At 42.6% G+C, this 24,412-nt stretch overlaps 1 protein-coding gene across 4 annotated transcripts in view; it reads left to right on the top strand.

Annotated features, from left to right (window-relative positions):
- The window catches only part of SLC9A1 (solute carrier family 9 member A1), a 98,883-nt gene that overhangs the window by 37,955 nt on the left and 36,516 nt on the right, over positions 1 to 24,412 (top strand). For all 4 annotated transcript variants that reach the window (XM_073666178.1, XM_073666182.1, XM_073666181.1 and 1 more), the window contains exons 3-6: positions 7,178 to 7,428; positions 7,543 to 7,760; positions 22,624 to 22,817; positions 23,781 to 23,870. In XM_073666178.1, the coding sequence (XP_073522279.1) occupies positions 7,178 to 7,428; positions 7,543 to 7,760; positions 22,624 to 22,817; positions 23,781 to 23,870 (753 nt within the window). The remainder of the gene's footprint in view (positions 1 to 7,177; positions 7,429 to 7,542; positions 7,761 to 22,623; positions 22,818 to 23,780; positions 23,871 to 24,412) is intronic.

The raw sequence follows: 24,412 nt of genomic DNA, 5'->3' as shown, positions 1-24,412 counted from the left end.
TGTTTACCTTGTTTATGGGGCCCTTTCCTTGTTATGGTTACTAGGAAAGGCTGAAGGAATTTAGCGCAAAACTCAAAAATGGGTGTGTGTGCGCTCTGTAAGACCCCATCTGGACCTAGGGCCTCGTGCTTTAAATTTGGCTTCAGGACGGAAGCTGGACCTTAGACCTCTAGACTGAAGTAAGCCACATGAATTGGCTTAAGAATTTACCACAAAAACGAGCCTCAATCTGCTCAGTAAATGTTAAAGTAACACTGAGAGGTTTTTACTGTTGTCCTCCAGTCTGTTTACTCCATCCACAGGACAGCACATGGTGTTAATACAGCACATGGTCTCTGTGAAGGTCTGCTGTCCAGCTGCGTCTCATAATTTGGCTCCTTCGGGTGGGGCTAGTCTGACAATTGAGATTTACCACCCAAAGGAAAGGCTTATCCTTCATTCAAATGGATTACTCTTTTAAATAAAAATCTGAGCACAGTGCCTTATAAAGCCTCTTTGCTCTTCACAAAGAGCACATCATAGTGCTTCATAGCATAGCGCTTTATTTCACATCATAGTGCCTCACAGTGCCTCTTGGCACATCATAGTGCCTCATAGCATAGCGCTTTATAGCACATCATAATGCCTCACAGTTCCTCATGGCACATCATAGTGCCTTATGGCGCCTCATGGCACATCATAGCATGGCGCCTCATGGCACATCATAGCATGGCGCCTCATGGCACATCATAGCATGGCGCCTCATGGCACATCATAGCATGGCACCTCATGGCACATCATAGCATGGCGCCTCATGGCACATCTTAGTGCCTCATGGCACATCTTAGTTCCTCATAGCATAGCGCTTTATGGCACATCATAGTGCCTCATAGCATAGCGCTTTATGGCACATCATAGTGCCTCATAGCATAGCGCTTTATGGCACATCATAGTGCTTTATGGCACATCATAGTGCCTCATAGCATAGCGCTTTATGGCACATCATAGTGCCTCATGGCACATTTTAGTACCTCATGGCACAGCGCTTCATAGCACATTTTAGTACCTCATGGCATAGTGCCTCATGGCACGTCATGGCATAGTGCCTCATGGCGCATTCATAGTGCCGTATAACACCTGTTAGTACCTCATGGGGCCTCATAGTGTGTCTCGGTGCTTCAGGGTGCCCCTGTGCCTTGTAGTGCTTTATAGGGTGTCTGTGCCTTGTAGCGCCCCTGTGCCTCATAGTCATTCTTTGTAAAGGTACTTGTTGCAAAACTAAGTTTATGTTTGACAAATCCAAGTTCAGCGACTGTAAACTGCATGGCAAGCTTACCGAATTCAGGGGGAAAAATATCCTACCCTCTATTTTGAGACAGAGGGTGGCAGTATTCCTGGCTGGTGCTCAGCTGGCTCGGTGGAATGCCGATTGGAGGCAGGTGACAATAAGAGCGCTTCCTTAGTTTTGCAGGTTAATAATAAACCTTGTTAGGGTTTCACTCTTAAAGGTAGGAGGCATCACGTAGTGCTCATACAGCCATTATGGGTTTGGTCCAATCAAGCGCAGTTTTATTGCTTTTTACAGGTTGCACAGAAGTCATAAACATTAATATTTCTGGTCTTGTCCAAGCTCTGACTAAATAGGGCCGACCCTGACTACTCATATACAGCTCAGCTAACCCAGCTTGATCAAACAAAACAATAGTTATCCAGGGCAACTACTGATACTTGTGGAGTCTGGCCTGTGTCTCTGATCAGCTCCAATAAATGGATATGAATAGCGGTACCAGAGCGCCAATAACAGGGCAAAAATATTAAAAGGACTGATTTATTAATATACACACAACGCGTTTCGGTGGACACAGCCACCTTCATCAGGTGTGACAAGCAGCAAACAATTGATCCTTATATACATTTGACTAGGTATACAATTACTTAAAAGGGGCGGGGCCAGATACAGAGTAATACCTCTATATTAACCCCTTGAGTTCATATATGCTCAATAGAGTAAAAAGGATTGTTATAAAATAATGCCTAATGAAGCATATAGGGTTCTTATAAAAAGGATTCGCTGTAAAAAAACAACAACTTGTGAATCCTATAATCTTAATACTTCATAGGATATATTGTCATCTACCACCCTATATTTTAGATTATATAAAAAAATAATAATAATTTTTACATACAACATAAAACAATGCATAAATATAAAGTATAAAATTACAATCAGTTTCTATCATTATAATTAGGAAAAGTAGACGAAGAAAGGAAAGAGAAAAAAAAAAAAAAAAAAAAAAAATTCCAAAAAAAATCCCCCCCAAAAAAAAAAAAAAAAAAAAAAGAAAAAAAATTTTTTAAAAAAAAACAAAAATAAAAAAAAAATAAAAAATTTTTCTTTAAATTTTTTTTTTTTTTTTTTCTTTCCCTCTTTCTCCCTTCTCTCTCTCTCCTCCCTCCTCCCCTCCCTCTCTCCTTTCCCCTCTTCCCTCCTTCTCTCTCTCCTCCCCCCTCCTCCTCCATATAAAAGATATATATAATAAATTTGCTAAAATATGAAAACAATTATTTAAAAAGTTGTCTTCTCTATATTAAGGTTCAAACCTTCAGGAGACAAGGTTCCCATTTTGAAAATCCAATAATTTTCACGTGTAATGAGACACCAATAATTTAATAATCCAATTTTTTTTTTTTTTTTTTTTTGGGGGGGATTTTTTTTGGAATTTTTTTTTTTTTTTTTTTTTCTCTTTCCTTTCTTCGTCTACTTTTCCTAATTATAATGATAGAAACTGATTGTAATTTTATACTTTATATTTATGCATTGTTTTATGTTGTATGTAAAAATTATTATTATTTTTTTATATAATCTAAAATATAGGGTGGTAGATGACAATATATCCTATGAAGTATTAAGATTATAGGATTCACAAGTTGTTGTTTTTTTACAGCGAATCCTTTTTATAAGAACCCTATATGCTTCATTAGGCATTATTTTATAACAATCCTTTTTACTCTATTGAGCATATATGAACTCAAGGGGTTAATATAGAGGTATTACTCTGTATCTGGCCCCGCCCCTTTTAAGTAATTGTATACCTAGTCAAATGTATATAAGGATCAATTGTTTGCTGCTTGTCACACCTGATGAAGGTGGCTGTGTCCACCGAAACGCGTTGTGTGTATATTAATAAATCAGTCCTTTTAATATTTTTGCCCTGTTATTGGCGCTCTGGTACCGCTATTCATATCCATTTATTGTCCCTTTCCCCCTGTTGGGGTGCGGTAGAGCTGCCTTTAACTTATTGTTCTTTCACCTGTGGGAGGAATTTAATTAGAATCACTACCCTGGTTTTCCAAGCTGCGCTGCCCTAACCCCTCCGGAACGCTGCCGGGGGTGTTGGTGAAGCTGGGCGTCCATCTCGGCGTTACATGCAACTAACCTGACCACGTGATCCACCACCGAGAGATCAGGATCTGTGAACGCCGCTGGAAATAGATGACAGCCACCAACAGAGCGGAGCTTGTGGAGCTTTACACTGGGGTTGTGCAGAGGTGCACAACTTCATAAGGTTAGTAGCCATCCTCACACCCCTCTAACAATTGCAATACTGAGTCACCCATTGCGCCTTGTTCTCTCCTCTCTTTACATCTGATCAGCTCCAAGACACATACCTTCTGCTCTGCTTTCCAGCAGTCTGACTAAGGTGAATGCCTAGCCTACTCTGGTGCTTAGCTCTCAAGGTGCCCTAATCAAGACCTGCAAAGATATTATTTAACCCAGGCCTACCTGGATTTGCTACAACCCGAATGGGACTGTACAGATTCCTGAGAGTTAGATCATTGGAAATGGACTCTCTAAGACCTGCTAGTAAATCTGCAGTTCCAGATTGCTATATAATAGTATAGGCGTTTAAGGAGTCGTACAATCTGGTTCCAATTCACATGAAACATCAAATTTCCTGAGAATAGTTCTTGGCATAAAATGAGGATTTAGGCTTTGTTTGTGTCCTTCCATTCAGATGTTAATGAGCCTTAAGGCTTTATGGAGAATTGTAGTAGTTAGGACAACTCTCATATCGAAGGAAGAGGCATTGACAATAGTTTACCTGAACTATTTTCGGGATTGTAGGCCGATTCATCGAGCGCTGCAGAACTCACTGGGCCGTGAGTAAGAGTTGTCTCCCAAGGTAGCATAAGGAGTCCTGCTATATGTCAAAATTAATAAGCAGTCTGGCCACAACTCTGAACAAGGCAATATTGCTGTTAATAACTCTAATCTCCTACATTCCAGTAGTAGCATGGTCACGGGTACACACCCGTGGGCTGCCTCTAAAGACCCGGTTCCTCTAACCTAAAGAAGCTTTAGGCAGTATATAAGAAAGCTCCATTCATCTATGCATGGTTACCATGTAAAGGTCTTGTCATACAACAGAGTATCTTTATCTTCTTTAAACCATTATGGAGGAACTCTGCCAAGATCCCTAATGACACTTAGGTCTATTCAGTTCAGATGGCGAAGTCTCACCTTTTATCTCTAACAGCACCTCATTTAAAGAAGAGAAGACAATTGCAAGTGGACCTTTTTAGCCGTAGACTACTGCAACAGTGTCCAACCTGCATTGAATAAGCAAGGAATGTGAAAGTGAGTTTTGTATCTTGGCCCATTTTCAGTCCAAAGATGGTACCCTGGGATCTGAATCCAGTGCTTACGGCTCTAACAAGCCTTCGCTTGAACCCATTGATTCAGGGTCTTCACATTAAAGACTTATCCCGGTGGCCCTGACTTCAGCATGTTAAGTTGGTGACATTCAAGCTTTGTCGGTTAATCCTTTGTTTATACAGATCCTAGAAGATGGGCCGATTCCGGAGCTACCCTATCTTCCGAAGATGGCTTCCAATTTCCATAGAAGTCAGGAAACTGTGCACCCTACTTTCTGTGCTAATCCGGGAAATCCATGGCAGAACAATAAGAAAGCGGATGTCCCCATCAAGCATTTTGTAAGGTTGCGATTCAGTCTTCACCTTGCACCTTCTATAGACACTATAGGCTTGATCTGGGATCTTCTGCTGTCCTTTCCTTTAGGAAAACTGTTCTACAGGCTGTGGTCCCTCCCTAACTTTAAAGTTTTTTCTCTGTAAATCTCTCGTTGTGGTGCTGTCATGGGTGATAGGAAAACACTAAATTACTTACCGATAATGTGATTTTCCTGAGCCCATGACAGCACCCTTATATTCCCTCCCATCACTGGTAGAAGTTGATCACTTCATTTCCTTTGTGGAGTTTGATTCACGCGGTGTGTAGAATTAAAAATCATAGGATATATAACTATTAAGTAGTGTCCTCTCAAGCTCTGTAAACAACTGAGGTGGTGGAGAGGCGCCGCCCTTTTATTCTGTAGGTTTCCTGTCCTGGAAGGGCGGATCCTCTCTCGTTGTGGTGCTGTCATGGGCTCAGGAAAATCACATTACCGGTAAATAATTTAGTGTATTTGCTCCATACCCAGATCCTCGCAGGTCTGATTGTAACTTGTGCTTGACATAGGAGAATGTTTCTTTTTTGCCACATCAACAATTTTCTTTGCCAAGATGGCTGGGTGGTCATCCCATTTCAGTAGCTTTGCAGCCCCATTCTTTGTCTCTGTATTGGGCATGTTGGGGAAGCAGGCTCTTTAAGCTATTGAAATGAGTCCGATAACTGGCCCCTTGAACACACATAAGTGATGATGTAACGATACAGTAAGTGCTGTCCGATTGCAAGCAGAAGCTGGAAGTGGCCTGAAACTACAGCAGATGTCTTCAGATCGGGACACCTTTCATCCAGTTATTTTAATGTCGCTTGTGAAAACTTTCAAAAAGGATTCTACATCCATTCTGGTATAAATTTTCAAAGTAACTACATTTAGTTTTATCTCATTTTAAGATATCTTGTTTATAATGTATGCAGTTTTTATTGTGAAATTTGCTTAGATGCATTTTCCACTTTCAAGAAAGCGGACTGCAAACACTGTAAAATAATAAGCAGATCGGGTACTTGCCTTCCCCAACTTCTCTCCACTGCTCGAGTCTGTGTTTTAGCGGCTGTAGAGACATCATGTTGACAGCACGCATCATCGCTGTAGCCAACCACTGATTTCAGCAGCTCCTGGCATCTACCTCGGCACAGTGTTTGGCTACAGCGCTGATGCACACTGTCCGAGGTGATGTCATTGCTGCAGCCAAAGCACAGTTAAGTACAAAGGAGGATCTGTATCAAGCACACCAACCAGGTAAAATCAAAATACTTTTTTATTAATCCATGTTAAAAGAAGTTAAACCACCTGACGCGTTTCTGGCGCAAGAAAACAGCGCCCTTAGTCATAGGATGTTGGCAAAGGATAACACACTACTATAAATAGCGAGCACAATCCATTCAGCGTGAAAACCACAGTAATTTCATTAGTAATACCACAGCTGTGTGAGCAAAGCAAAGGCAAATTGGTCAAAGCCAACCATTAGTGCAAGTAATATATGTAGAACAAATCATTTTTAAAATTCATTCCCTTTGGATACTTGGTGTCCAACCGTAATATCCAGAAAGCACGACCAGAAAGCTTAAAAAAAGAATTGCTGAACACATATCTAATATCATTGGTTTTAATAGCTTCTATTCATGAGCAGGCAAACATTTTGTACGTGTTCAAAAAGGAGATTTAATGCACTTTGCATTTTTTTCGGGGTCTTGAGAAAGTGGTTTGTTCTAAATGTGGTGGTGATAGTCAGAGAAATGACCAGGGAAGCTTTCTGGATATTATGGTTGGACACCAAGTATACAAAGGGAATGAATTTTAAAAATGATTTGTTCTACATATATTAATTGCACTAATGGTTGTCTTTGACCAATTTGCCTTCACTTTGCTCACACGGCTGTGGTATTACTAATTAAATTACTGTGGTTTTCACGCTGGTTGGATTGTTCTCGCTATTTATAGTAGTGTGTTATCCTTTGCCAACATCCTATGACTAAGGGCGCTGTTTTCTTGTGCCAGAAACACGTCAGGTGGTTTTAACTTCTTTTAACATGGGTTAATGAAAAAACAGAGGGGAATACGGAGTAAAGGAATAGTCAGCTCACCAAACGTTGATTAGCAGTCTTCATCTGTTAGGCTGTCCAGTTTATTGTTTGCATGTAGACCTCTAGTTCATGGATTTTTCTCTCCTTTAGGTTTTGTACCATCTGTTTGAAGAGTTTTCTCACTTGGATCAGGTGACATTCCGTGATATCTCCCTGGGATTTCTGAGTTTCTTCATTGTTTCCCTTGGAGGAGTTTTTGTAGGATTTGTATATGGCATAATCGCAGCATTCACTTCCCGGTTTACATCCCACATCAGAGTTATTGAGCCGCTGTTTGTTTTTCTGTATAGTTATATGGCTTACATGTCAGCAGAACTCTTCCATCTTTCCGGAATTATGGCGTAAGTTTTATCTCCCTTTCATCCGCTCTTTCTTACTACTACTACTCGTGATATATTTTATTCATTTTGATTTTTAACTGAACCTTTTGTATGCTCTGTTTTTTGTTATTGCAGTCTTATAGCCTCCGGTGTAGTAATGCGACCTTATGTTGAGGCTAATATTTCCCATAAGTCTCATACCACAATCAAATATTTCCTGAAGATGTGGAGCAGTGTCAGTGAGACCTTAATTTTTATTTTCCTGGGGGTCTCCACTGTGGCTGGACCTCATTCTTGGAATTGGACCTATGTCATCAGTACCCTTATATTCTGTCTGATGGCACGTGTACTAGGTACTTATTTTTTGTTACTTTGATGTATATTTGTATAAAGCATACTGTTTAAGAGGCTGCTTTCTTGGCAGCATACAGATACTTCCTGTATTATCTTTATAGAGATTGATGTAGGGGAGGGAAGAAATGTTATAAGATAAATATGTGCCTGTTTTTTAGTTTGTTTCGCTTTTTTGTGGTCATAGAAGTAAAAAACAAAGTTCTAAATTGCATTCTTTCTGTAGAAATTATTTTCATATTGTGTGTGTATTATTTTTATTTTTTTAGGGGGTGGGGCTTTTAATGGCTACTTGAACTGGTGGTGTATTTCAGTTTTTTCTTTTTTTTTTTTTTTTTTTTTTAGCTTTAATGTTTTTTCCCTTTTTTCTTTCATTATCTCACACATTGTGCCCCCCCCCCCTCATGATGGCGTGAAAGTCCTTTTGGTGGGCATTTGAACAGACTAGCACATTCCTTTTTATTGCTTATTTTCCCCTGTAACTGGGGCTGGTATAGTAGCCCCATGTGCTGGTAGAATTTTTGCCTCATGGGTGCTTAGCAGAGGTGCCTGGATCTCCTCCTAGGAACCAGCAACTCCTGCTCCCTCCCTTACCAAGCTGTCACATGATCATTGGGTCTAGAGGAGAAAGCACTGTCAGTATTTCCTAATCTATATACACAGTTCTTCTTCAGCATTGTATTGTGTACACAGTGATCAAGAAAGCAAACATGATTATAAATCACACTTTCTCTATGGAGAATCTGGCTGTGTCTGACAGATTCTTGCCCCTACAGCTGCACAATCTCCTGCAAGCTGTTTACCCTGCATTGACTGACTTTTTTAGAACATTAGTACAGAGTGAAGTGTGTAGCCTCCAGGCGTTTAAACTCTATGAACAGTGAAGAAGTAAAGGAATTACATTAGTACTCTAGTTTCAGCAAGTTAATTTCATTCATTGTTTGTTTTTTCCCTCCCATTTTAAAAAGTTCCATGGACTTAGGCATTCTGCAGCAGTGGCATCACAACTACAGAGCACGTGACTGCTGCAGCCAATTACTTGCTCAGCATTGATGCCAGTGTGGTTAACACAATACCGCCATACCTAGTGATTGTCTGTAGTGGTCATGCACTGTATATTCTGTTATTTTTGCAGTAAAACTCACATCTATCAAACTGAAATAAATTAACTTTTTGATGATATTCTAATTTTGTGAGAAGTACTTGTAGTTCCCCCAAGTCCTTCTGTAACTTCAGTATAAGGCTTATGTAGTACGGTATCAAATGCCTTTGCAAAGTCAAGATAAATCACCTCATCCACATTATCAACATCCAGATTTGCACTTACCTCATAGAATCCCAACATGTTGGTTAGACACAAGCTATTTTTCATGTGAATCTGCTATATACTGTAACTCTGCCGGTCATCTCTTATGATTCCCTCAAAAACTTTGCACACTACCAATGTCAGACTTACTGGACGGTAGTTACCTCGATCTACCTTCTTTTCTTAAATATCGGTACCACATCGGCTATCCTCCAAACCTATGGGACTACCCCTGTTACAAGAGAGTCTAAGAATGAGATTCAGCGGTCTGTCAATTACTGAGCTCAATTCCCTCCGTATCCATGGATGAATACCATCTGGATCAGGGGGATTTGTCAACGTTTAATTTGTTCAGATGCAGGTGTACTTCTTTTTGTGTTAAATTAGGTATATCAGATGGTGAATTTTGATTTTTGCCTTGTTGAAAGATCACCAACGAACAAACGGCTCGTTTGGTGAACATGGATGAAAAGTGCCTGTTTAATATATCCGCTTTTTTTTGTCCTCTAGAATTATCTTATTGTTATTGTCGTGTTTTAAGGGGCCGATACCATCTGTTTTTTTCTTTAATGTCGCTGGCAATTTGTTGCTCTGTAGATAACTTTGCTAGCTTGATTTCTTTTTTACATTTCTTATTTACGTCTTTATACTCCTGACATACTATTTCTGTATTCTCTGCCTTCAAGCTTTTGAATGCCCTTTGTTTTTGTCTTATTAAACTTTGTACTGTCTTATTTATCCATAATGGTTTCTTTTTATTCCTTCACATTTTATTACCGGAGGGTATAAATTTGCTACAGGATTCTAGTAGTATTTCCGTAAACATGGCCCATTTATGTTCGGTATCCCCAGTTACCATGATTTGGTCCCATTCTACACGATTAAGCTCTTCCCTTAATTTGTTTAAATCAGCTTTCCTAAAGTTCCAGGTTTTTTGCATTTCCTTTTTGAAATGTTTTATTGAATATTACATTGAAACTCACCATATTCTGGTCAATGCATCTCAAATGCTCCCTGACCTGTAGATCTGAAATTGTACCTGGTCTATTTGACAGAACTAGATGCAGCAGATTACCATATTTTTCGGACCATAAGACGCACTTTTTTTCTCCCAATTTTGGGAGGAAAATGGGGGGGGGGGGGTGCGTCTTATGGCCCGAACGTAGAGCTTACCTGATAGTTGCGGAGGTGGTGGAGCTGGATCGCAGGGCCCTCCCTTCTCCCTCCTTCAGGAACACGGCAGCAGCAGAAGAGGTGAGATGCTGGGGGCCGGTGAGCGGCGTGCGCGGCCCTCTTCCTGAAGCTGTGATCTACAGAAAAATGGCCTCTCGAGCCGACGCATGCGCAGACTGGTAGCTCGGCGGCCATTTTCCTGTAGATCACAGCTTCAGGAAGATAGCCGCTCACTCTGGTTAGCTGCGCATGCCGCTATGCCACGGCCCCTCAGCCAGGCCACGGCCCTCTGACATCTCACCTCTTCTGCTGCAGCCGCCCGGTTCCAGAGGGACGGAACGGAGGGCCCTGTGATCCTGCTCCACCACCTCCACAACTCCCTGCTGCTGGAGCACCGGCTTCCAGAAGGATCCTGCCTCCTGTGACCTTCGCTCCACCGCCCCCCAGGTAAGATACCTATTCAGACTATAAGACAGACCCCCCCCCCCCATCTTATTAAAACATATTTTTTTTCCTATATTCCACCCTAACATTTAAGGTGCGTCTTATAGTCCGAAAAATACGATACCTCCCCTGGTTGGTTCATCTACCAGCTGAGAGATGTAATTGTCCTGAACTGTGGATAAGCACAGGTTTAGGACAGCTGGAAGATTCTATGTCCCATTGAATATATGGATAGTTAAAATGTCCCATAATAAGGACCCTGTTATTATTTGCTGCATTTTTATTTTGTTGCAGCATTTCATTCTCTACCTGTTCAACTGTATTAGGAGGTTTGTAACAAACTCCAATTAAAAGCTTTCCATTGTTGCCATCCCCATGTACATTTATCCATACTGACTCTACATTGTCGCAGCTTCCCCCAACGTCATCATTGAGCACAGGTTTTAAGTTGGATCTTATGATAATACACACCCCTCCACCTTTTTTTCTTTCCTGTCCTTTTTAAATGTATATCCCTCTGTTTGTCACCCATTCATGGCTTTCAGCCAGGTTTCACCTCATCGTATTCTCTGACCGACATAAGTCTCCAATTCATTCATTTAGTTTGTGAGACTTCTTGCATTTGCCAGCAGACATTTAATACTATTAGCACATTTGTTACTCCTACTCAGCTCCCTACTTTCCTTGCTTATCTAAGCCCCCCCCCCCCCCCCAGATCCTCATTAACCCTAAGGCTGTGTGCCCACTATGCGTTTTCCAAGCGTCTATGCTGTGGAATTTCCGCAGCATAAACGCTTGGTAATCCGCCCCCCCATGGTCCCCAATGACAAGCCGCAATGTCAATGCCCATGCTGCGCTCAAAAATCCGCAGCATGTCCATTAATTTTGCGGACACGCAACGTAATCGCCGCCATTGACTTGCATTGAAACGCATAATATCCGTGTCAGTACATTTGTACACACGGTATTATGCGTTTCTATGTGCGGATGGTACCCAAGTCTGGAGGAGAGGAGACTCTCATCCAGACCTGGGTACCATAGAAACTGTAAAAAAAAGAATTTAAAATAAAAAATAAAATTTATACTTGCCTTCCGATGTCCTCCCGGTGTTTTGTCCGGTCTATTGCAATGCTCGCGTAGTTGTGAAGGACCTGCCATGACGTCACTGAGTCATGTGACCCATCACATGACTCAATTACATCACCGCAGGTCCTTCACAACAGCGCGAGCCGCCCAACACACCGGACGCAGCAGACAACACCGGGAGGAAAACGGAAGGTGAGTATAAACTTTATTTTTTTATTTTTTACCATTCTTATTCTTTTTTTTTTTTAACTAACTTGGTCACAACTACTAAAAATTCATGCCGTTTGCATGGATTTATATAGTGTGAACAAGTTGTCAAGCACTTTCCAAGTGATGCTAAAATCGCATGGAAAAGCGCTTGATGAAATGCATGCAAAGATGCTTGACAAACGCTTCTACCTGGCGGGAAAAACGCATGTAAAAAACGCATGCGTTTTTCCTGCCAGGGAGAAGCGTAAAAAATATGCAGCATTTCTGCATTGTGGGCACATAGCCTTACTGTCTCACTCTCTCTGCTCGGTCTACTCTATCTATCCCCTTATTAGCACGACTATCCTCCTTTCCCCCAGATCCTAGTTTAAAAGCTCCTCCGTCCATCTGGCCATTTTTCCCCCAGAATAGCTGCACCCTCCCCAATGAGGTGCAGGTCGTCCCTACCATAGAGCCTGTAGCCGACAGCGAAGTCAGCCCAGTTCTCCATGAACCCAAAAGCTTCCTTCCTACACCAATTTCTAAGCCACTTATTTATCTCCCTAAGCTTCCGCTGTCTCGAGTGACACCGGCAGTATTTCTGAAAACACCACCTTGGAGGTACTGGCCTTCATCTTCTCTCCTAGTTCCCTGTAATCATTTTTAAGGACCTTCCACCTCCCTCTAACGTTGTCATTAGTACCGATGTGTACCATGACCGTTGGGTTTTCACAGCCCCACCCAACAATCTGTCTATCTGATCAGCAATATGCCGAACCTGAGCACCCAGCAGACAACACACTGTTTGGCATTCACAGTCTCGACAGCAGATGTCCCTGTCTGTCCGCCTAATTATAGAGCCCCTACCACCAACATGTCTTTCCTTTACTGCACTCCTATTTCCCTCCTCCTTACAGCAGTCGTCTTCCTGGTTGCTAGGAGCAACGTCCGGCTGCAGTGATCCCAGCCTTGGGCTTGCATTTCTAATATCAGCCAAACAGGCATATTTACTAGGTTGTGCCAGATGAGGACTGGGCTCCCTGACACTTTTCCACCTACCCCTTCTTCTGTTACCCAGGTACCTACTTCTGGGTCCTGATCTTCCCCATCTCCATGTCACTGGCCCCAGCCAGCACAAGCTCAGTGAGATCTAAACTCCTCTCCAGGTTTGCAATGCTCCTCAGTGTTGATAGCTGCACATTTAGATCCAGTATCTGGGCTTCCCAACATGTAACTCGCTGTCATCGAGCCAGACATATTCACCCTCAAACGGCAGGTCAAGTAATGCATACATCTCACATGACGCACACCTGGTAGCATTGCCCATGGAGCACATAAACAATACAGGTAAAAGCAGGAAAACTAATAGAAGGCTAGTAAGGAAAACCGCAAACTATGTTCTTGTGTCAAACTATGATATTGCATTTAACTATGTACTTATCTGCCTCCTCTGTATTTAACTGCAAGCCTCTGCACGCTCAGCCGCCTCGCTATGTAGCTCTGCGCTTTTAGTCCTCCAGGCAGCACAGCAGCAAAATGACGTTTTCAGCTATACTATTTTTATTTCCATTCAATCATGTTTTATTCCACTATTTGTTCTGCATTATGATGAAAATGCACAGATTTTTATTTATTTTTTTGCCACTTTTTTTAAAATTTTGTTACGGTGTTCACTGAAGGGGTTAACCAATGTGACAGTTTTATAGGTCTGGTTGTTCCTGATGCGTCGAACCAAAATGTGTACTTTTCTTTTCTTAGTCCCTCTATGGGACTTTGTTGGTATAATGCATTGCATTGCACCAGCATTGCAATGCATTACACCTGTCAGTGCTACATTGTTTCTGACAGTTAAAGCCGGGTTTTGGCTTCAACTTAAGCCGAGCTACCAGCGGCAATCTCAGCATGAATGAGTACACCCCCTTTTGAAAAGTAAGATTTTAATACATTTTGTTACGAAACACGAGAACAATTTCCAAAATGTTTAAGACCGAGTTCATGGAACATTTTTTAACTCATAACATGAAAGTGAGGTTAATAAGATAACTTTCATTACAAAATCTTCTTCAGTTTTACTCAAATTACATGATGCAAAAATGAATACACCCCACATCAAAAACTACTACATCTAGTATTTTGTATGAGCGCTATGATTTTTAAAGACAGCACCAAGTCTTCGAGGAATGGAATGAACAAGTTGGCGACATATTGCAACATCTACAGGTACATCTCACTAAATTAGAATATCATCAAAAAGTTAATTTATTTCAGTTCTTCAATACAAAAAGTGAAAGTCATGTATTTGAGTCCTTACAAACAGTGATCTATTTCAAGTGTTTATTTCTGTTAATGTTGATTATGGTTTACAGCCAATGAAAACACACAAGTCATTATTTCAGTAAATGAGAATAATTTGCAAAAAACACCTGCAAAGATTTACAAAGCGTTTAAAAAGATCCCTTAGTCTTTCAGTAGGCTCCACAATCATGGGGAAGACTACTGACTTGACAGATGTCCAGAAGGCAGTCATTGACACACTCCACAGCATCTGGTAAGTCACAAAAGGTCATTGCTAAAGAAGCTGGCTGTTCAGAGTGTGGTATCCAAGCATATTAATGGAAAGTTGAGTGGAAGGAAAAAGTGTGGTAGAAAAAGGTGCACAAGCAACCGGGATAACCGCAGCCTTGAAAGTATTGTTAAGAAAAGGCCATTCAAAAATTTGGGGGAGATTCACAAGGAGTGGACTGCTGCTGGAGTCATTGCTTCAAGAGCCACCACACACAGACGTATCCAGGACATTGGCTACAAGTGTCAAGCCACTCATGACCAATAGACAACGCCAGAAGAGTCTTACCTGGGCCAGGGAGAAAAAGACCTGGACTGTTGCTCAGTGGTCCAAGGTGTTGTTTTCAGATGAAAGTAAATTTTGCATTTCATTTGGAAATCAAGGTCCCAGAGTCCGGTCTGCCAAAAGTACCAATACCTGGTTTAAAAACAGTATCACGGTGCTTGTTTGTCCATCAAACTCGCCTGACCTTAACCCCATAGAGAATCTATAGGCTATTGTCAAGAGGAAGATGAGAGACACCAGACCCAACAATGCAGATGAGCTTAAGGCTGCTATCAAAGCAACCTGGGCTTCTATAACACCTCAGCAGTGCTGATCACCTCCATGCCACGCCGCATTGATGTAGTAATTGATGCAAAAGGAGCCCCGACCAAGTATTGAGTGCATTTACTGAACATACATTTCAGTAGGCCAACATTTTGGATTTTAAAAATATTTCCCCCCCCCCCCCCCCCATGATGGCATCACGGAGAGAGGGGATCCACCCTTCAAGGACTGGAAACCTACAGATAAAAAGGGCGGTACCTCTCTCCCGTATCAGTTGGTTTCCTCTCCTTGACGGGATCCTACAGTACCTAGAGGAGGCGTACCTGTGGGGTGCCAGAAGACTGAGATCGTCGTTGGAGCCAGGCCCGGCCAGTCTGACCCAGGCAGCAGGGGTTCCCTTCCTCAGCTGGTGCGGTGTCCTGAAGCGCCACCGCTGGGGTCAGAGGCCTTTAGGGTGTGCGGGTGGTCCAGACAAAGAGGAGCGGTGCCTGTCGGGGCCCGCCGAAGCTTGCTGCGCTGGATCCCCCTGGATGCGGCAGTCGTGATTGCGGCGCTGCCCGGCGGCGGGCTGGGCAGAACCTCCAGGTTCTACCACGCATGTACGGGTGCGCTGGGCTCCTCCGGATGGCATAGCGCCGCAGGACATGACTGGGAAACCAGTCTGCGCAGGCACAAGCGCCCCCCCCCCCCCCCCGCAGGTGCGGGGGAGGTGGGGCGCACCGGAGCATCGCAGGCGCTATGGGGTATGGCCAGCTGGAGGGGGAGAGCTCCCGGGGCTTTAAAAAACAGCTGGGAACGCCAGTAAGTGCTTCTCTAAAACTCTGGCATGCGGTCTTTTGAGGCATGAGTGACTAGGAGTTACTTGAGGTGCAGGTGCGGCATCCTCAGTCGCTACCACCACCGCCAGCTCTGCACAAAAAGAGACGGGACAACAGGACCCGGGCCATCGCAGAGAACGGGATATCAGTGGAAGTGGGCGCTCTGTCAGGTCATCCCAGCGCAGCAAAGACTCCACTACAGCATCTACAAGGAGGGAAACCCCGTCTACAAAGATGGCTCCACCTCCAGACCCTGTACCCTCTCTTCTGTCAGATTGGTAAGTGATCTTCCCGAAAGTCCACCGTGTAACTAGGGCCCCCCTCTCTTTCTCTTATTAGGGAAGAAAGAGTACAGGCAAAACTAAGAATAGGACCTGTGCACTGTGCATGGAAGTTTTACCCGCTACTTGGGATAAAAGACTGCAGTTCCTGTATAGAGTAGACCATATGCGAGGAAACTCTGAAATTTGCCTCAGAACTTGGATACCTGATAAAATCGCAGGTTGAAGATACTATTAAGTCTCTTCGGGGGGGGCTTAAGAAAACCAAAAACATATCCCCCGAGTCCGGGTCTAGCCGTTCTTCATCTTCCTCATCTACGGATAGGGGAGGACGGAGCTGTTTTCCTATCAAGGAAACAGTCTCATTAAGGCCGTCAGATGCAACATAGGGTTGGCAGACCCTCTGCCCAAAAGATCTATCCAGGATGTGATGTTCAGCGGATTAGAACAAAAAAAAAAAGAGGAGATCTTTTCCACTTAATGAGTAAGTTCACTCTTTAATTAAAAAAGAGTGGAAAAGACCGGAAAGGAAGGGCCTCCTTTCCCCAAAACAAAAGTACCCGTTCGATGACCCGGCGTGTTCCTTTTGGGAGAAAGCGCCAAAACTGGATGTTACAATTGCTAAAGCCTTAAAAAAAGTTCTCCCTCCCATTTGAGGAAATTGGCATGTTAAAAGACCCCATGGACAAAAAAGCAGACACCTTCCTAAAGGGTTCCTGGGAAGCCGCTGGGGGGGGGGTTAAAACCTGCGGTAGCAGCTACATGTACGGCCAGGTCATTAATGGTCTGGCTAGACCAGCTTGAAACGCAACTGCGAGAGAAAACGTCTAGAGACACAATACTAGAATCCATCCCGGTAATGAAAGGGGCGGCTGCCTTCCTAGCTGACGCCTCTGCAGACTCTGTCAGATTAGGAGCTAGGGCGACAGGGCTCGCTAATGCGGCCAGACAAGCCCTCTGGCTTAAATGTTGGTCAGGGGATCTACAGACAAAATCAGGGTTATGCTCCATCCCTTGTGAGGGTGAATTTTTGTTTGGGCCACCCTTGATGACATCTTAGAGAAAGCTGGGGACAATAAAAAGCGTTTCACTTTCCTATCTAACACTGCTTACAGGAAGCCCTTTCGGAGCAAAAGGTTTATCCGCTGGAAGCCCCCTAAAGACGAGGATAAATGGGAGGACAGGAGAAGGAAAACCAAAGGGTTCCTGTTCAACAAATCCCCCAATGACAGCCTTCCACTCACCTGGGGAAATCCCTCATTGGGAGGGCTTTCTGCTATCAGAATTTCTCCCTGCCTGGGAAACAATATCCAACAGCTCATGGATTCTGAACCTAATAAAATCAGGTCAGAAATTACAGTTCCTCTCATTTCCACATCCAAACTTTGTATTAACACCCAAAAGGCCCTCAAACGAGGAGTAGCTGGCCTTAAAGCAAGAAATCCGAGGACTGATCGGGAAAGCGGTCCTTCAGGAGGTCCTGACGGGGAAAAAAGGCGAAGGCTTTTACTCTCCTTTAGTCCTGAGGAAGAAACCAGATGGGACTTACAGAACGATCATAAATTTAAAAAAGTTGAACAGGCTATTGAAGGTGCAAGCCTTCAAGATGGCGACAATAAAATCATCAGTGAAAATGCTGTTTCCCAATTGTTTCATGACCGCCTTTTATCATGTCCCCATACACAAAGATTACCAGAAATTCTTCAGAGTAGCGGTTTCCATAGGTGGAGTGGTCAAACACTATCAATGCACAGCCCTCTCATTCAGCATCGCCATAGCCCCAAGGTTATTGCTTAGCTGATGGCACATCTAAGGGAACAGAACATCCTAGTCGTTCCATACTTGGACGACTTTCTGGTTATAGGCAGTTCCTTCCTGCACTGCAGAACCCAACTAGAAAAGGTCATGGATTCCTTGACACACTTAGGATGGCTTTTGAATCTGAAAAAATCCAAAACAGAGCCATGCCAGATACAGGAATATCTGGGCTTTGTGTTGGATTCAAAAAGACAAGTGTCGTCTCCCCACAGGGAAAATTCACAAGATCATAGACCAAATATCGCGGGCAAGGACCCACCCATCTGACTCTACGGAAAGCCATGTCCCTTCTAGGCTCCCTGCCTGTTTGTTTCCCAGCTGTTCAATGGGCCTAAATACATACAAGGGCCCTGCAGTGGGAAATCTTAAAGGTAGAAAAATCTCTATAAGGGCATTTAGAAGGGCAGCTAACGCTATCATGAGAGACCACACTTTCCCTAAGGTGGTGGGGGAAGATAGACAATCTAGCCCAGGGTATTCCATGGGCAATCCCCATACCTCAAATCCTAAGCACAGACGTAAGCCCCAGGGGCTGGGGGGCTCACCTCAACAATCTTGTAGCTCAGGGGGTCTGGACAGAACACCTGAAGCCAGTTTCCTCAAACATGAACAAACCTCTAGCCATAGAGTTTGCACTCCAGGAGTTCATACACACACTTCAAGGTCACCATGTGAGGGTGTTCTTGGACAACCGAGTAATAGTAGCGCACCTGAACCACCAGCGGGGTACCCGGTCCCATTCTCTGATGCAAGCGACAGAGGTCATCTTTCAATTAGCCAAGGAAAACTTACAATCCCTATCAGCCCTACACACAAGGGATAGAAAATCGCACGGCAGACTTCCTGAACCGGACACAGCTAAGACAGGGCGAGTGTGAGTTAAATCAGTCAGTTTTCAGTCAGATTGTACAAATGTGGGGACGTCCTTCCATAGACCTGTTCGCCAACAGTCCGAACAAGAAAACAGACACATTCTGCTCTCTAGACCCCAAAGGGAAGCCCATAGCTTTAGATGCCTTCATGATCCCATGGAGTCACCCTCTAGGTTATGCATTTCCTCCAACTGCCCTGATTCCGGCTGTTTTGAGGAAAATCAGGGAAGATAAAGCAAGAATAATCTTGATAGCCCCCTTCTGGCCAAAGAGGGCGTGGTTTTCTCGGCTGAGGATGATGTCAATCTCCGACCCATGGGTGCTTCCGGAGCTTCTTTCGCAGGGTCCGGTACTTCATCCTCAGGTAACAAGCTTGCACTTGACAGCCTGGAATTTGAATTTTCTGAGGGACAAAGGACTTTCCCCAAATCTCATCACCACACTACTTCAAAGTAGGAAACCCGTGATCACCAAACTACGGGAAAACTTGGAGGAAGTTCTTTTCAGTCTCAGGTTCCAGGTTAGGAGGGGAGATTCCATTAACAACTATCCTAGAATTCTTAGAGTGGTTTGGAACAGGGCCTGGCCACAAGTACGTTGAAAGTCCAAGTTGCGACGCTGGGAGCCCTATACAACTTTGATCTGGCCAGGGATAGATGGGTATCTAGGTTCATTAAGGCATCATCCAGATCCCGACCCATCCCCTCTCGAAATACTGCCCCTTGGGATTTAAACTTGGTCCTTTCAGCTTTAACAAAGGCTCCTCTGTCAGGAGAGTTCCTTAAAATCCTATCCATCAAGACAGCGCTTTTAGTAGCTCTCACGTCTGCACGTAGGGTCAGTGATATTCAGGCTCTATCTGCAGGCCCTCCCTTCACAAAAATCTTGGAGGATAGGGTTACTCTGAGAACCAACCCTGCCTTCCTACCAAAAGTGGCGTCGAGATTCCACAGGTCTCAGGAAATCACCCTCCCTTCTTTCTGCCCCAATCCTAGGAACAAGAAAGAGAGAGACTTGCATACGCTAGATGTCAAAAGGTGCCTAATCCGTTGCCTAGAGGCGACACAAGAGTGTAGGGAGGATAGTTCTCTCTTTGTTTGCTTTCAGGGCCCTCGTAAGGGGAAAAAAAGCTTCTAAGGGCATGCAGGCCAGATGGATAAGGGAAGCCATCACACTGTCGTACTCACGTGGGGAAGCCGCCCTGGAGTAACTGAAGGCCCACTCAACAAGAGCGGTGGCAGCCTCCAGGGCGGAATTGGCCGGTGCCACGATAGAGCAGATATGTAGAGCGGCAACCTGGTCTTCACCCTCTTTCTTCAGTCACTACCGGCTAGACTTAACCTCTTTTTCAGACCTTACTTTCGGTAGAAGGGTTCTGGAAGCTGTGGTACCCCCCTAATCTTTCACCTCTCTGTAATTCTCTCCGTGGTGCCGTCATGGGGGAAGGAGAAAGACGTAGTTACTTACCGGTAACGGGATTTCTCAGAGCCCATGATGGCACCCGTACATTCCCTCCCTTCATGTGTGGGTGCACACACTTGTTAGTTGCCTATATGTAGTCACATGGTGTTTCTGATAAGTTTCTTAAAAATGTTTAATTTTGTGTTACTAATCTGGTGGTCCTCTCGTGCTCTGTAAACAACTGACGCGGGAGAGACGTACCGCCCTTTTTATCTGTAGGTTTCCTGTCCTTGAGGGCGGATCCCCTCTCTCCGTGGTGCCGCCATGGGCTCTGAGAAATCCCGTTTCCGGTAAGTAACTATATCTTTCAAGCTGCTGTTATAAAGTATTCTAATTTACTGAGATAATGACTTTTGTGTTTTCATTGGCTGTAAGCCATAATCATCAACATTAACAGAAATAAACACTTGAAATAGATCACTCTGTTTGTAATGATTCTATATAATGGGTTTCACTTTTTGTATTGAAGAACAGAAAGAAATTAACTTTGATGATCTAATTTTGTGAGAAGAACCTGTACCTTTTTTCATTCTTCAAGAACAACCTCTTTTGGAGGCTAGATGGAGAGTGATGCCCAACTTGTCTCTACAGAATTCCTCATAGGTGATTGGGCTCAGATGAGGAGACACTTGGCCACTGAATCACTTTCACCCCGTTCTCCAGAAATGCAACAGTGACTTTAGATATGCGTTTCGTATCATTGTCCTGTTGGAGAAGTGCACATTTAGCAAGGGCACGAAGTGATGATAGAATCTTCTTTCAATATAAGACCAAGCCAATAGAAAAATAGGAAACAGGAGTATATGGTATAAAAATCTTTACAAACTTTCTTATAAATAGATAGAAACAAGTATCATAAAAATAGAAAACACAAAAAATAAGGGGAAAGCGGAAGCGACACCTAAGTACCACATCTGTCCAAGCAATGTATAAGTCTAAGGACACATAATCAATGATTGCATGAGTAGAATAAGGGATGTGGCTCTGTATAGATTAGACGTACAATATGCAACAGTATGTCATCATGAAGGGCAATTTTAGGCAAAAAATACTTGGTGGTTTAGATAAAGTGCTTGTGCAGAACAGACTTAATATATCAAAAATAGTGTTATGGCAATCATGAGAAGTAAACCTTCCACAATGAAGCCAGTATAACCAGATATAATCCGAGAATAAAGATGCAAGGATGTGAGTACACCAACTGAGTATGTAGTAGGCCAAAAGGTACAATAAGCCGTCACTGCAATAAAGCATAAGATATATATACCAAAAAGGACGCACATCAGACCTAAAGTAGAGACGTGTAGACTGCATTGATAAAGCCAAACATACAACCTTGGTGGGATGTGGATGAGCCCCAGTTTGCGTTTCGCTTTCAGCTTCCTCAGGGGGGCGTTTGTGACTCTTTCAATATAAGGCAGTACATCAATGAAATGTTACTCCCCGACACCAGCTGTCATGCACTACAAAACGACACTGCCACTACCATGTTTCACTAGGCACCATGCATTTTTCATTGTATTCCTTTCCGACACCATACAGTTTTGAAGCTGACAGCATGAAATGATAAGGGATTTTCTTTAAGTAGCTCCGTATTATAGTCAACGGTCTGCTGGACAGGAATTCTTGTTCATTAGAATTTTGTACTCTAAACTTTAGCTTTGCTCCTAAGATTTTCATTGGGGTGTACTCCATTTTTCAACATGGTCTTGAATGAATTTGTTAGGAAAATTACTTTTTTGGGTGTGCGAAATAACAAATCTTGTTTTTAGTCAATGGCCCACATTTGTGGGAGTATTTTGTAGTATGGTATCCCATAGAAAATGTTGCTTCTGAAAGGAAACTAAAGGTTTTCTGACAAATCTGATGGGATGTACTCCTTTATGCTGATCAGTGTGTGCTGAGCCAATATGTGTTTTATAATATGTATGTGTGTGTGGATATATATATATATATGTATATATTATATGTGTGTGTATGTATGTAGATGGATGGATATCGCAATCTATTTTTTTTTAATGATACAAAGGATAACATTTTTACTTGTCTGCTTACTGAACACTAGACCTACTTTTTGAGAAGCCCAATGTATTACATGTAATTGTCAGTAATCTTTACACTGATACTTGGTACCATACATTGCTATTAACTCATTGCCAAGTTTTCGTAGTGCAGCTACCGATCTTTATTAAGCAATAAAATGCAGTGACACCATCTATAATCTGGCTGTAAGATCTATAGTGTGCCATTGACAATTTCACAATGTAAGACTGAAGCTAACTTGAACTTTGCTGTCTTTCTACAGGTGTCATGAGCTTGACTTGGTTTATTAACAAGTTCCGCATAGTCAAACTGACAAGTAAAGACCAGTTTATTATTGCGTATGGTGGCCTGCGTGGTGCCATTGCCTTCTCCCTGGGATATTTATTGCATAGTGCCAACAGACAAATGTTCCTCACTGCAATAATAACAGTCATATTCTTCACAGTGTTTGTACAGGTAACAACCATTCATAATCTCTAAACTATTGGAAGACAGAAATTATTCTAAATAAGTTGACATCTACATTATTTCCCATTTTGTGTTGCGTCATATGAGCAGAAAACTAAAAATGATGGGGCGCTGGATCAGTTATCCAACGGACACCAATGATTTAGAATTGGGTACGTCCGGTTGGCCATAACTTTTGATGCAAAGATTAGTTCTGCATGTTGTGTTAATCTTCCCATCAAATATGGCTGAATTTGTGACTGGGCCTAAGATGCAGTTGTGAATTGTAGAGGCAAACCAGGGACCCGAATAATCATTTAAGTCACTTTTTCTTTTTTTTTTTTACTTGTGGTTTTTATAGCCCTTTTTTGTGCCAAATTCATCAAAATGGCATATGTGATTCATGAATTTTGCACAAAGCCCAAAGTTTTCTCCTTTTTTTTCTGTCAGAAACTAGTTTTGCAACATATTAGCTGGAAAAGTTGCATGTTTCGTGAAATATCGCAAAAAATGCACAAAAATAACTGGCACACATAGTCACCAGGGATAACTGCAGCAGAGATGTGCCAAATATTGCAAATTTTTTTTTTTTTTAAAAGGTTGCATTTCATGAATCTGTTTAAAACATCTTGAATAGCTAAGTTGAAGTTAAAATTGGAAAACTAACTAAACCAGAAAAGACATCTTGAACAAAGGAGCCAACTGAATGAATTTGTTGAAGATCACAAAGTTAAGAGGTATTCACCCCAAAAAAACTGATGGAAATGCAATGATGAATTGAGCCCCATATGCTGGATTAATGATCTTTGTTATTTTTCTGGTGCATGTTAGCTTTCACATTACAACTGGACTTTGTGCCCACCATTTATTTTAGGGATTTTTGAATTGATGAATCCTGGTTACTTTTCTATATATTTTTCTATTTCTAATCTTTCATAGCACTTCTTAACATGCTGCTTCTATTTCATAAAGGGAATGACAATTCGTCCATTGGTGGAACTTTTGGCTGTGAAAAAGAAGCAGGAGACCAAGCGTTCAATAAATGAAGAGATCCATACTCAGGTGACTGAAACAAAGTCAACTCTTTGTGTATCCTAAAGGTGCATTTGCTCTGGCGTACTTTCTTCATTTGATTTAATAGGGCGTTTGGAAAGGTGTTGTCATGCTGGGACACCTGTTGCCAAAGTTGTGCTCTTGGGCATGTGCACACGTCCAGCATTTGCAGCAGAAAATGCTGCCAATCCTGATGTGTTGGCAGGAAAAATGCATGCATGTTTTTGTTGCTTTTTTTTTTTTTTTAAATACATGCGTGTTTGTTGCAGATTTTTCCCCTCTCATTAGTGGATTAGTATGGGTGAAATGTGCAGCGAAAACGCTGAAAGAATTGACATGCTACAGATTTAAATCTGCAAGGTAAAAATTAGCAACGTGTGCATGAGACTTGCTTCAGTTATTCTCATTCACTTTGCTGGCATCGGGAAACTGTTCAGGTTTTGTAACAAAACCGCTGCACTGAAGCAATGTGATAAAAACGCAACATCTGCACACAGCCTTAAGTTTACCAAATAAGGTTTGGTATGAAAAGGAAGTATGTATATTCACAC

Source organism: Phyllobates terribilis, unplaced genomic scaffold (genome assembly GCF_046119375.1).
Source record: "Phyllobates terribilis strain yellow unplaced genomic scaffold, ASM4611937v1 Scaffold_2__4_contigs__length_985480577, whole genome shotgun sequence".
NCBI lineage: Eukaryota > Metazoa > Chordata > Amphibia > Anura > Dendrobatidae > Phyllobates > Phyllobates terribilis.
The sequence above is the reverse complement of the archived record's forward strand: the minus strand, read 5'-3'. Positions and strand labels throughout refer to the sequence as shown.